We start from the raw sequence: 13,871 nt of genomic DNA, 5'->3' as shown, positions 1-13,871 counted from the left end.
TGTCGGCATTGGAATAGTAGCTTGAGAAGGTGCTCCAGTAAGGGGAACAAATCAAAAGGATAAAGCAGGAATGAGTTCAGTTCATAAGATAGTGCAGAGATTCACCTAAATAGGACCAAGGCTGCCTGTTGGCAATTAGCAGGAACTGAGTGTGCTGGGAGGCCGGATTGCGGCGGGCTGGAAAAGCTAAACAGAGGAGTCTAGTTTGGTTGCTAGTAGTGAGAGACCATTTGAAAGTTTTTGTTTTTGTTTTTGTTTGAGCATAGGATCTGTGCAGCATTTAGGGAAATCTGTCTGTCAAGGATGCATGGGATGAGGAAGAAAGGGGAGAATGTGGAGTTCCACAAGAAGGTCAGCTAGAAGGATGCACTAGCCTTGGGCTAGGAAGTGGGGATGAAGGTGGGTCTGAAGAAGAAGGGATGGAGAGCACAGACATTTCAAAGAAGAAAGAATTGAACTTGCAATGAGTAGCTAGATGGGTGTTGAAGGAAAGAGGTAAAGCTGACTGAGATTTTGAGCTTGGCTGTCTAGGGAAAGGAAGTGGGGTTCTACTAGCAAAGACTAAGACTGAGAAGACAGGTGGTTGGAGAGAAGGCAGAGGAGGGTTTTAAGTGAGTAGATTGGTGCACTGCCCACATTTCCTGTAACCTGTGAGTCCTTGAAACCCAGTGAAAGCCTAATGTGAGAGAGCCAAAAAAACAGGACAGGATGGAAGGTGGCTGTCACCAGGTGCCAGGGTGACCCAGGGCTGAAGAGTGTGGGAAACCATGATGAGAATGGGTGCGGGATCAGAAGCTGAAAGTCATCAGAATTAGAGAATGTATGGGGTTCCAGGTGGTATTGGAGCGGACTGTCAGCCAAGTGTTTTTGACAGCGAGTTCTTCTGTACACTGTAGTCTTATGTTAATTTAGAGCTGTTGAGCCTTACATCATTATCTCCAGACTCTGCTAGGTATGGATATTCAGAACTCTCCTTTTGGAGAGTGTTAATGGGATTAAAAGAAAAGAGAGACTTGTGAAAGTGTGTGGTATCAGTTTATTTTGCATCTGAGAAAGCCATTATTTTTTTCCCTTGAAGAAACGCAAATATTGTGTGTGAGGATTAAGCCTTTTCCTTCTCTCTGTATCTGAAGCAAGAAAAAGACACACTCCCAGGAAAGCAGGATAAAGGGGAAAATGACTTTGAGATGCACTTTCTTAAAATAACTGAAGGAGTGACCTCATGAGCCAGCTGATAGCCTGGGTTTGCAAATGGATACTTTCTATTAGCCTGCCGCTTGGTGCCGCAGAGCCAAATATATACAGAGTGTATTATATCATATCCTGTAGGCAGGAGACTGTCTGGGAGAGGTGGACTTGGGGAGGTGAAATGGCAGGCTCGGCACAAGGATCGATGATGCAAATACGGTCAACCAGAGCTCTCCTCATTAGGGGAAGCATTACTGATTTGGGTTCATGATTCCCTATTATATAATAATTGGTATCAGCTTCTGGTAAAATAATAGTCAAATAAGAACACCTGATATCTCAATAGGCTCTTGAATATAAAATTGGTGTTGTGCTCATTCTCCCATTAATACTTAACCATTCCCATTTCTGTTTTCTTTTTCTCTTTTATTTCTACAAGCCCATGTCCTTGGGTCTGACTCATTGCTAAAATTGTCTTCTCCTTTTGGTCTTGAGCTGTAGGGGTAGTATGGATGTGTCCTTAGTTGGAGGATGCTGCTTCTCTCTGGAGCGTTGCAGAGGTTAAAGGGAAAGCAGTAGGTCCAGGGAAGAACGTTATAACTTGATAAACTGCTTCTCTTGCCAAAATTCATTGTTAGCAATTAAGAGTATTCACAAAGTAAGCGCCCATTCTCCTCCAACATACACACTCAGTGTGGTTACTATGCCAAGAGATAAAGAATGGCAGCTGTCTCTGGTTTAACACCTGCCTGGTCTGGATTCGATTTGTGAAATAAATCTGAATGAAGTCCATAATGTGTTTAAGATCACATATGCTCACTGTGTGTATGTCAGACTCAGAGACGTTGGCCTAGCATACCAGAAACTTTCTGGAAAAGCTTTAGGGTTATTTTCCCTTTTTATTAAGTAGACCCTATTTCCCATTTGTAACCAACCACCTTCCTGAATGCTCTTACTGTTTATAGTAGTTTTTCATATGATCCTCTGGGGTTTTCCAGATGCACAGTCATATCATCTACAAATAGGGATGATTCTTCCTGCTCCTCACCTCTTATTTCTCTGATCTATTTGCCCTGGTTACTACCTCCAGAACAATGTTGAAAACACATCGGCTTTGACACCTTAAATGTGTGGAAAGCTGTAGGATGGAAATCAGAGAAATAGCATCCATAGTATCTTAGGCAGAAATCAAACTTGTTGGCAGGTATTCTTGATCTTCTAGGGCCAAGTCAGTGAAATATAGCTTAAGGTATACTTTACCAACATATGTATAATTCTCAGCCACCCATGGAGCTATGGTAACCTGTGGAAAAACAATAGGTTCTCATCAGTCACATCTTGGAATTCTCTGGGACCCTCCAGGAAGGCTCTCTGTTTTATTATCTTAGAATTTGGTGGAAGACACAAGCACATCCCAGATGTTTTTCATGACTGCTGATGACCACACTCTTGTCTTCCAGGCCCAGCTTCGGGCATTTATTCCAGAGATGCTCAAGTACTCCACAGGTCGAGGAAAACCAGGCTGGGGCAAAGAGAGCTGCAAGCCCATCTGGTGGCCTGAAGATATCCCATGGGCAAATGTCCGGAGTGACGTCCGTACAGAAGAGCAAAAGCAGAGGGTGAGGGTTTCTCAGACCTGAGTAGCCTGTTGCTTTTCCACTCTGAATCAGCCACCTCAATTTTTGAGGTTCTACTTCTTATGCTAAAAAGTCTAAAAAATATGTGTGAAAGTCAAACCTGTCTCCCAAAGAAGTTTGATACTGTCTGATTTGTAGCCTTTCCCATTCCATCACTTCATCACTATAAAGACTCGGGGCAGGTCCATGAGTTTACACTTCTCTCTGCCTGCTTGCCTTTTGGAGCAGTTTTAATATTATGAGGTGCTTGGAAAAACTGAAGAAACGTTAAGAAGAAGTATCAATCACTTTGAAGACTTAGAAGATGTCCTTATTTCTGGTTAGCCGGAACCACTGTTGAGAAATATAAATATAGAATTAAAGAGATGAGAAGTTGGCTGAGTCTGATAATGATACTTCTTTTTAAAAAGATGGGCTCAACTAGATGTCATCCCTTGCTTTTTCTGCATATTTGTTTTTTAGTTAGCCTGGAAGTTTATTGAGAATCTTAATATAAAATTCTTGACAAAAGAGTAAACTTCTTTTGTGAGTTGGCCTCAGAAGAACCCAAAAGCTAAACCAGGCTTTGATCAGGAAGGAAACTAGTGGGAAATCTTTGGTGCTTGGTGCTGAATTTCTTTGTGCCACAATCAGTCGAAGGGAAATAACCCTAAGGGAGCTTATTCTGTACAGGTTTGGTTTGGTTTGATAAATAAGCACCTGCTTATTCCATAGTGGGGCTGAATAACCAACATTCTTTGTGACTTTAATGTGCTTGTCTGATCTTTTGGTGACAGGTTTCATGGACTCAGGCACTACGGACCATAGTTAAAAACTGTTACAAACAGCATGGGCGGGAGGACCTTTTGTATGCTTTCGAAGATCAGCAAACACAAACACAGGCCACAACCACACACAGTATAGCCCATCTTGTACCATCACAGACCGTAGTCCAGACCTTTAGTAACCCTGATGGCACTGTCTCACTTATCCAGGTGAGTAGACCTATGGTTCTCAGATTGTGGTTTCTGAGGTGGCTCAGTGGGCACCTCCCCTCAGACTGGAGAAAGTTTTTGTCATGCAAACTCCTAATTAACTTTTTATAGCTCCCCGAAGTCTTTCTATCTGAAATTGATTTTTGAAGAATACTTTAAATTGTTTGCAATTTGTTAAATACAGAGCTATCGATAGTTTTGTCTTTGTTTTTTCCAAAACAAAGCACTGTTAAATTGGCTACTTTTGTACTGTTTCATTCTATCAAGGACCAGGAGCTATTCCTTCGGAATTAGCTCTTCTGAGGTAAAACATAACTTGTTGGTAGATGGGGAACCTCTAAAATTCAGATTGGGGTGAAAGTAGAAAGTTGGTTGACTGATACTAGTTTACTGATGGTGAAACATGATAGCTTCTGATATTGATTTATTTGGTTGAAATAAAATTCTGAAACTCATGTAAGTGTCGGAGATATGATTTTAGTAACTCATTTCACATTACAAAGCATATTAATCATTACCTATGCTGAATTTGGGATTACATGAATCTTAACTTCCGAGTAAGGGAGAGGTAGAAGGATCCATCCGCTGACACCACTCTCCGTGTTTTTCTTTAGGTTGGTACAGGGGCAACGGTAGCCACATTGGCTGATGCTTCAGAATTGCCAACCACAGTCACTGTTGCCCAAGTGAATTATTCTGCAGTGGCTGATGGAGAGGTAAGAAAGGATTTGGTCTGCATCTACTTAAATACTTAAATGTGTAGCTCAGTGAGGAGTAGTTAGAGTCCAGAAGATAAAAAGACCGGGTAGCCGACATATCTGTAGCATTATTTTATTTAAGCCTTTTAAAACATCAGGCCATGACAGTTTTGCAAAGTATCTTATGCTGTGTATATTAATTGTAATAACTGAAATTATAATTTCACATTTGCAATATAGCATTTTGTATAATACACAATAAAAAGAGATTATCCATGTAATATTTTATGCTATGAATCCCAAAGATTTAATCATTGGGCTTTATTTTAAAAAATTTGATCATTAAGACTGGAGCTACTAAAGAATTCTTTGGAGGGATAAAAATATTTGTAAATCAGTGGCCATGATTTATTACATTTTAAATATGCCTTTGAAAAGACTTTATGAAAAAATCCTTCTCTACCAAAATCAAGGTAATTATGGGATGTTAACCTAATGGTAGCTAACCTTAATTGAGCACTTGGTAAGCTAAGTGCTCAGCCCTATTAAGAATAGGTTCTGTTATCTTCACTTTATAGATGAGAAAACTGAAACATGTAGAGGTTAGGTGACTTGCCCAAAGTCACAGAGTAAGTGTTGAAGCTGAGTAATGCATTTAGAAAAATGTTATCCAGGCTCTGAGCTCTGAGCCATTTGTGAAGTTCAGGAAAGGGTTCATTAAGGCACTGTGGGCTTTTCCCCTAAAGGTACCAGTATGGTGTAGCCCTGAAGCTTCAAAAACAGCTAACAAATGTTAAAGAGCAGTATTAGAAATAAAGCTAAAAGTATTATCTCATCCTTGTTCACAACCATGGGGCTTGCCACTCAGAACACCACAAAAGTCATTTTCATTTGCACAATTCAGGAAAGGGAGAGAAATGAGAAAGGTCTCATGGCTAGGGAGATGAAGAGAAACACAGCCAGGCTCCGCAGTCGGCCCACAGGAAGTGAGCCCCCATCATGCTGCACTGACGCGTTAGATGTGTGAAGTGGATTTACATGGGAACCCTGCTCGCAAGACGCTCCTCCTGTCTCGTGGGGGAGAGAAGTGTCTACATAAATGAACTCTGTTCCATGCTGTAGAAGATGCTGCAAAGTGGTCTGTGCCTTCAGGAGAGAATGTTTCCAGCTAGGGAGTCTGGGAAGGTTTGGGGGCAGGAGCAGCATTTGGTTTTACGTATAGGAAAGTAACAGTCAACAGGATATTTACTTTTATAAGTATATAAACATCATGGAAGAGTATGGATTAGCTGAGGGAAATATCTGTCAGTCCCCAAACACTAGAACTGGAGGACACTAGATGACACTAGAACTTGAAGTGTGAAAGAGATAGAAAAGACAGTGGTGGGTACATTCACAAGATTTCTTACTCTCTGACTTAACCAAAGTTATCAACCATATCTCCCTACTGAATGTTTCCTGATACTATTTAAAGACAGCAGCTCTGTGTTTCTTAAACACTTCTCTAGAGACTAATTCTTTGAAGCCCATTTTACTAAATAACTTCACATATATAGTGGTAATTAACATATGCAGAAGTTCACGGAAAAATAGGAAGAATTAAAAAAAAAATCTCACTGACTTATCTACGGCTTTTTCAGCACATCATTTTTAAGTCATCTATTGTAGGAATGGATGAATGACAGAAATAGCCTGCTGGTAAATACCCAAATTCAGTCAGATTAAAAAAAAAATGTAACTCTTTGCACACTTCCAGTGAAATAAAAATGGTATGAAGAGAAGCAGCACAGGTTATCTCAGAAAGGGACAAAATGTTTTTAGATTTTTAAAGTGTGATTTATTTGCCTTCTCATTTTTCCTAGATGTTGACATGTTGTTAGCATCTCAGTTTTGGACCATAAGAACTGGAATTACTCAAAATATCTCACTGCTTAGGGCAGATAAGACCACATCAAGTTAATGAAACATTATATCAGATGACTCATTAAAAACATCCTACTGCCTTATATTTCGCATCTTTTCTTCCAAGGAACAGAAAGTACTTTACAAAAATAAATGATACCTAATACTTTTAGAAGTTGTGAGGTCATTTTGTTATCCTACTAACCTTGCCAGTGAGACCTCTTGCCATTAGACTACACTGCCTTCAACATCCAGTTAGTTACATTTAGTTACATTTATTAGAAGGACCGTTGGGGGCCTGTCTCTTCTGGTAATATATGGTCTCCCAAATCTGTTTGAATACTCTTATGTCCTGAGAATGCCCAATAATCTAAGTCCAGCTGACCCTTGAACAACGTGAGAGTTAGGGGCATAGACCCCCTATGCAGTCAAATTCACATATAACTTTTTGACTCCCCTAAACTTAACTACTAATAGCCTAGTATTGATCAGAAGCCTTACTGATAACATAAACAATCAACTAACACATATTTTGTATGTTATATGTATTATATATTGTATTCTTACAATAAGGCAAGCTAAAGAAAGTGTTATTTAAAAAATCATAAGGAAGAGAAAACATGTTTATAGTACTACACTGTATTTATTGAAAAAAAATCCCCTGTAAATGGACCCACACAGTTCAAACCTGTGTTGTTCAAGGGTTGACTAGTTACAAAGAAACAAAAAATCTCTAACCTTAGTCAGCTTAAAACTAATTAAGGACACTATAAGTTACATAGACATTTAGAAATGAACAAGGAAATAGGGGCGCCTGGCTGGCTCAGTGGGAAGAGCATGTGACTATCGGTCTCAGTATTGTGAGTTCGGGCCCCACGGTGGGTAAAGAGATTTCTTAAATGAATAAACAAACTTTAAAAAAAGAGAGACTTTTGGGGCACCTGACTGGCTCAGTTGGAAGAGCCTGCGACTTTTGATCTCACGGTCATGAGTTCAAGCCCCACATTGGGTGTGGAACCTACTTTAAAAAAAAGGAAAAAGGAAAGAATTTCAAAATAATATGAAATAAACTATGTTGATTTCAAAATATTTATACAATTTCAATTTTGATGGCATACTTACAAATGCAAATGGGTTTGAGAATTTATTCTGTTGTGTTATAAGACCACCAATTGGTAGTGGTGATATTAATTGCATTCAAGTGTCAGAAAAGTCAAATTTTGAAAGAGAATGGTATCTGATCATAATGGTATATATGGTTCTGTTAGAAGAAGAAGAAGAAGAAACCAAAGTACAAAGACATTGAAGACATGAATTTTAAGCTGAACCATCCCACATGTAACAGTAGCACAACTTATTCTAGATGGTTTTTTTAACGAATATCAGTTTACCTGAAATATAAGTAGGCTGAAGAACAAGTAGGAAAACATGAATAAAGGAATATGTTCTCCACCTGCCATTCAGTAAACACTTTCTGAGCCCTGTGCCATTTACATAGATTCGATACATAGAGGAAAATAAAGACTGCTCTTGCTCTTAAGGAGCACACAGGTAGGTGGTAGAGAAAAACACATCAAAGCACAATGGCAATGAGGTAAGGATCTAGAGGAAGCAAGCCCAGGGTGCTATGGAACACAGAGGAGAGATCCTGAGCCTCGACCACAGGGGAATAGAGGGAGTTGTCTGGGCTCCTTAAGGTTCACCTGAGGTCAGACTAGAAGCAAAGGTGGGAGTTGTTGTGTTCCTATCGAAGGAAACAGCACATGCAATGCATCACACTGGGAGAGTGTGGAAGGGCCTCAGTGGTTCACTGTAGCTAGAGGGGTAAGAGTGACCACAGTTTGAAGGGCCTCATTGGAGTGGGTCTCTCAGAAAAGCATTGATGCTAACTGTACATCCTCTGAATATCTTTCCCTCCTAGGGCTTGGGGCCCTTTCTCTGGGACATGGTGACATCCGGCATAGATAACCACACAGTGGCTCCCAACAGATGGAAAGGGAGAGCAACAAGAGCTCAAGCAAATACAACTAAAGCACTGAGACTGAAGAATAGGAAATTCCAAAGAAATGTTAACACCCAAGTGATTTATTTATCACCTGCCATTATTCTGAATAGAAATCTCTTCGTCTGCTTCTTCTTCCTATTTCCTCTCTACCCTTTGCCACCATCCATTAATCTTTCATGCCATATAATTTAACTTCCTTAAAGTATACTGTATATGGCAACTTTCTAATACCATTTTTGCTACGAATACAGTTGTAACTAAATGTGTATACATTAAATTGCTGCCATTGGAGTCTGAGTATTGGGAGAGCTGCACTAGGCCAAGCTCTGCAGTGGGATGGGCAAAAATATAGAGGGGCAGATCTGGAAAGAGGAAGACTGTTTAATGGCAAAAGGTGACAGGGGCTGGCGAGCTTTGGCTGGTGTTTTGAGTGGAATCATAGACCATCTACAAATTGGCAGTGTAACTTGCCATTTAAAGTGGCATCATTTGCAGTAACACTCACTGGAGTAATGAAATCAAAGAGATATTAACTCTTGGGAAGCAAGAGTTTTGTGAGTTCCTGAGTGGGCAACTTTGCAGCTCTAAGGGGAGGAAATGGGATGTCTCTGCCTCTTAGTGATGGGCTCTGAAGGCTTGCTGGCATAATCCACTGCCTATGAGAACTCAGGGCAAATACTAGGGTAGTTCAAAGGAATGTCCCATTTTCTGGGAGGCTTTTGACAAGCATTCTGAGAAGCACTGTCATCGTCTAAGTATGGTAGTAGAAAAGCAGGAGGCATTTTAAGTATCTACCTCTCCTCAGCTTGTGACACTTTCTTTGGGACACAGTTAATATGCAAGCACAAGCTCTCTACTCATTGGGCCCAAGTAATGTGAATCAGAGCTCCAGTGAGCACAGCTAACGTCCTGAGACCCAAACCCATAGAGATATTGTACCTGAGCAGACTGATTTATCACCTACCCTAATTTCGATTAGAAATTGCTTTCACTGCCCCTGCTGCTTTTTGTTTTTGAGGGGGAATAATTAATCAACTGCACTTATTGAGCAAAATGGACTGAAGTAGCTAGATATAGGTATCCGGGACTGAGAACTCTCTAAATGCAAAGCATTATACTAAAAGGAGTGGCTCTCAATCAGGGTACACCCTCCCCACCCCCACCCCCCCAGGACATTTGATAATGTCTGGAGATGTTTTTGAATATCATGACTGGGGAGGGTGCTGTTATCATCTAGTGAGTGGGTAGAAGCCCGGGGTGCTGCGAAACATCCTACAATGCACAGGACAGCCCCCCACAGCAAAAACTTGTCTGGCCCCAAATGTTAATAATGCCAGTGCCGAGAAAACCCCTGTCCTTGATCTAACAAAACTAAATTCTAGTCTGTTCTCTCACCAGATAAAAGTTTTTTTGTATGTTTTATTTTGTTTCTTCATAATTCCTCTCCACTAAAAGGAAAGCAGTTTTTGCTACATTAAAAAAAAAAATGTTTCCTGAATTTGGCAGTTTCCATCAAAAATTAAAATATATAATAACTTTAATATACAGTCCCACCTCTAGGAATTTACTCCATGAATAGACTCCCATAAAATATACAATGTGGTATGCAAAGATATTCATCACAGTACTGTTTGTAATAGTAAAAGACTAGAAACTTCTTAAATGCCCATTAAAAGATGGCTGGTTAAATAAATCATGGTGTGCTCATATACTACAATGCCGTGCAGCCATCATTATGAGTCATGAATGAATGAAGTAGTTTTGTATGTGTCAAAATAGAATCACTTCAGAGATGTATTGTTGGTGAAACAAGCAAGGCACAAAAAGATAATGTAGAATAAGCTGCCATTTTTATTTTTTAAGAGGGAGTAGAAAGGGGGAAATAGGGAGTGTGTGTGTGTGTGTGTGTGTGTGTGTGTGTGTGTGTGTAAATATGCTTGCATATAGAGAGAATGTCCCTGCAAAGACACATAAGAAATAGGTAACCATAGTCACCTCTGGGCAAAAGGTCGGGAGTACTGGCATTGCATATCCTTTGGTATCATTTGAATTTTTTTAGAATTATATTTATGGTCTATTCAAAAATTCTGACTTTTGAATTTTATGGTTTATTCAAATTTTTTAATCTGAGCCATATTAATATATTACCTATTCAAAAGAATTCAAAAGAATAGATAATACATTGATATGGCTCTGATATTTCAAAAATTATTTAAAAGTATACATTGGAAAATCTTGCTTTCTGTCTCCTAGCCAACCTATTCCCACAACTCCCCTCCCCGCCACACACAAGGAGGAAAATATTTTCAGTGGTTTCTTTTGTGTCCTTCCAGAATTTCTTTGTGCAAATATAAGCAAATTCAAATATATATTCTAATCCCCCCCTTTTTATACACAAAAGATAGCATACTAAAAACCCTGTTCTGTACATTGTAGGTCATGTTAATTTAAAAATGTGTATGTATTTGGCTGAGCACGTAGCAATTTGTTATAATCCTTTTGTGACTTTGATTCTTTACTCTCCTGTCCTTTCTGCCTCAGGTGGAACAAAACTGGGCCACGTTACAGGGAGGTGAGATGACCATCCAGACGACACAAGCGTCAGAGGCCACCCAGGCGGTGGCCTCATTGGCGGAGGCCGCCGTGGCAGCTTCTCAGGAGATGCAACAGGGAGCTACAGTCACCATGGCGCTCAACAGGTGGAGGCAGGGCTGGGGGAACACACGAGGATGGTGAATCTGTCCCTCCCTACGGTCGAAAAGAGAAATGTGGTACCTCTGTCACAACTGGCAGTTGGGAGCTTAACATTAACACTCTTGGCCCCTAGGGTATTGTAGTTTGGCTTCTAATCAGCCTCGCTCACCCCGTTACTGCCCCACCCCACCCCTCAGCAACCAGTCCAGCCTTCTGACTTCCAGCTCAAGCCTGCTGGTCCAGGGACATCGGTCTGTTTCGCTTTATCCTACCTTGTGCCCTTTATCAGACCAAAAGCAGCAGGGTTTGAGTACCTTTGGGTTTTTAAAGGGACCAATGGATATAATAAAGCAAGCAGCTTCAGGACTGATTTTCCATTTACCCTAGAGAACAAATTGCTTTAGTCATACTTTCACTCCTACAAAAGAAACTACTTTTTGTTAGAGGCATTAATCCATGTTTGGACTGGTTGAGAGCTGATTTTACTGACTTTTCAGGAAATTTGTTTCCCTTGCTTATCAGTGACTTTGAAATGAGTTTTATTTAGATTATTAGGAAAAATAATTTAAATATTTTTCTTCAGGTATGTTTAGGAAAGGTGCTGCAGAATGGGATACTCCAGTGAGAGAGAGTTTCCAAAACAATATTGTTCCCTGCTTGCTTCCTTCTGTTGGTTGTTGACAGATCATCCCCATATCATTCTTTTTCTTCATTGCTGACATAATTTTCGTTTCAGTGGACCCAAGCATTTTACCTAATAGTTAAGAGTATGGGTCTTGAAGCTAGACCATCTGCAGCTCTGTCACCTACTAGCTGTTTGACCTTGGATCATTTACTTGAACTCAGTGCCCAGGCTTTCCTCTTCTGTGAAATGGGTGTAATAACAATAGCTCCCTTGTAGGGGTGTTATGAGGACTGAGAAGGCCACTGCACACAAGATCCTTAGATCAGTGCCTGGCATATGGTAAGGCTACTCTCCCCATTAGGTGCAGCAGCTGTGAGCGTCACAGTTAGCCACTGAATTCCTATGACCTGCCTGCACCCTACTGGGGAAGGTTGTGAAATAAGGAGTGCTCTAAGATACAATGTCTGCCCAAAGAGAGGTCCTACTGTTATCTTTGGGGAAATTGATTTAAGTAAAACACTTAGTAAACACTAGTACTCAATGTAATTCACTATTGAATTGTGTAGTACAGACCATGAACATTGTAGAAATTCAGAGGAAGGGGATCACCTCCTCCAAAATTAAAAAAAACAGCCAAAGTTTAGATTGGTTGTGATAGATAACTAGAAAGTCTTGATAGACTTATGTACGAATGATTTCCATGTGGCTGTGTAGTATGGGGGCTGAGAAGGTTCTGAGGTCACATAGATTCAGGTTTGAATTCTAGCTCTGCCACTTACTAGCCATTTGATCTTGAGAAATTTAGCCATTTGATCTTGGTTTCCTCATCATAAGGATAATTTTCATCATATAGAATTTAAAAAGATTCACTGAGATGATATATATAAAACTCTCATTGAAGTGTCCAGCCCATAGTTAGCACTTCAAGAATTAGAGTTGTCAGGGCACCTGGGTGGTTCAGTCGGTGTCCGACTCTTGATTTACACTCGGGTCATGAGCTCGGGGTTGTGGGATTGAGCTCCGCACTGGCCATGGAGCCTGCTTAATATTCTCTCTCTCTCTCCCTCACCCCTCTAAAAAAAGAAAAGAATTAGAGTTATCATTGAAATTGCATTTTAAATTTTGTCTATTCAGAATTACTTACGATGAGACGAGATTAGAAATAGAAGGCCAATTAGGAAGAGGCAGGCCAAGTGTGCCTTGTTAAAGCCTTGGAAACTAAAGTAGTGAGGGTGGAGATAAAGTGACGGGGTTTGAAGGGAGTGTGGCCAGAGTGTGGTTGATTAGGTATGCAACACACACACCTCCCAGGGGTACTCAGTGAGTCCCCGAGTGACCTGGGATTGAAACTTTTTTCTTAGCCCATTGAACCATGTGGCTTTTCAGTAACATGAAAGTCTTATTTGACCCCTTGCACTTTGGCCCAACCCCACTCCTTCCTTTAAGAGAGGATGCACAGATAAACTTCCTAAAAGTCATGGCCAGAGTGAAAACCTCCCTCCTGGTCTGGTAACCCCTCACTGTGGCATGGAGCCTAACGGGGCCACCATTAAAGATCATCGAAACTTGATTTCATTGAGCCAGCACCTTGGATATTCCAGTGAAGTGTGAGTGTCCTGGGAACCCTATACATAGTGGAAAATATGAGGCACATTCTGGCTCCCTTTAGTGTAAGGACCAGGGCTTGTTTCTAAAGGCAAGGAGAGTAATGGTTTCCCCCGAGGCCTTGTTAACAAACTGCGATGCAGCTGAGGGGGCTGTAGTGTTTACTCCAAAGGAAGGAGAATGCGGTTCACTATGGCATGGAGGAGGACTAGAGATGTTGAAATCTCTTTGCAATCAGAGAGTTCAGTGCCCTGATGAGTGTTGGGGGATGGTGTGTTGCAGCCTCTGCTAGAGGTGAAGAAACCAAGCCCGGCAGCCAAGACTAGACTATAGCCGGGCTACTAGGGGCTTTCTGATTCCAAGCGAGGTCACCGGCTGTCTAATGCCAGGAGGTTTGGACTTAAGACGCAGACCCCTGGTGTTTGCTTCTTTGTGGAATTAGACAATACCCCCAGCCTCTGCAGATTGTGTTGCTGGAAGTCATCTTAGTGAAAACTACACTGAGAAATCCGGTCTTTGTTCCCATGGTAACAAAGATTTCGT

At 40.8% G+C, this 13,871-nt stretch overlaps 1 protein-coding gene across 6 annotated transcripts in view; it reads left to right on the top strand.

Moving 5' to 3' along the window:
• The window catches only part of NRF1 (nuclear respiratory factor 1), a 140,677-nt gene that overhangs the window by 88,581 nt on the left and 38,225 nt on the right, over positions 1–13,871 (top strand). For 4 of the 6 annotated variants that reach the window (XM_032401583.1, XM_032401582.1, XM_032401581.1 and 1 more), the window contains exons 6-10: positions 2,649–2,807; positions 3,602–3,799; positions 4,414–4,515; positions 8,321–8,479; positions 10,946–11,103. In XM_032401583.1, coding sequence (XP_032257474.1) covers positions 2,649–2,807; positions 3,602–3,799; positions 4,414–4,515; positions 8,321–8,479; positions 10,946–11,103 — 776 coding nt within the window. The remainder of the gene's footprint in view (positions 1–2,648; positions 2,808–3,601; positions 3,800–4,413; positions 4,516–8,320; positions 8,480–10,945; positions 11,104–13,871) is intronic. The other 2 variants (XM_032401586.1, XM_032401585.1) reach the window with 1 other exon arrangement.

This window comes from Phoca vitulina, unplaced genomic scaffold (assembly GCF_004348235.1).
Source record: "Phoca vitulina isolate PV1807 unplaced genomic scaffold, GSC_HSeal_1.0 scaffold4, whole genome shotgun sequence".
In the NCBI taxonomy this organism is placed as follows: domain Eukaryota; kingdom Metazoa; phylum Chordata; class Mammalia; order Carnivora; family Phocidae; genus Phoca; species Phoca vitulina.
Note: the sequence above shows the minus strand (reverse complement) of the source record. Positions and strands in the feature narration are given on the sequence as shown.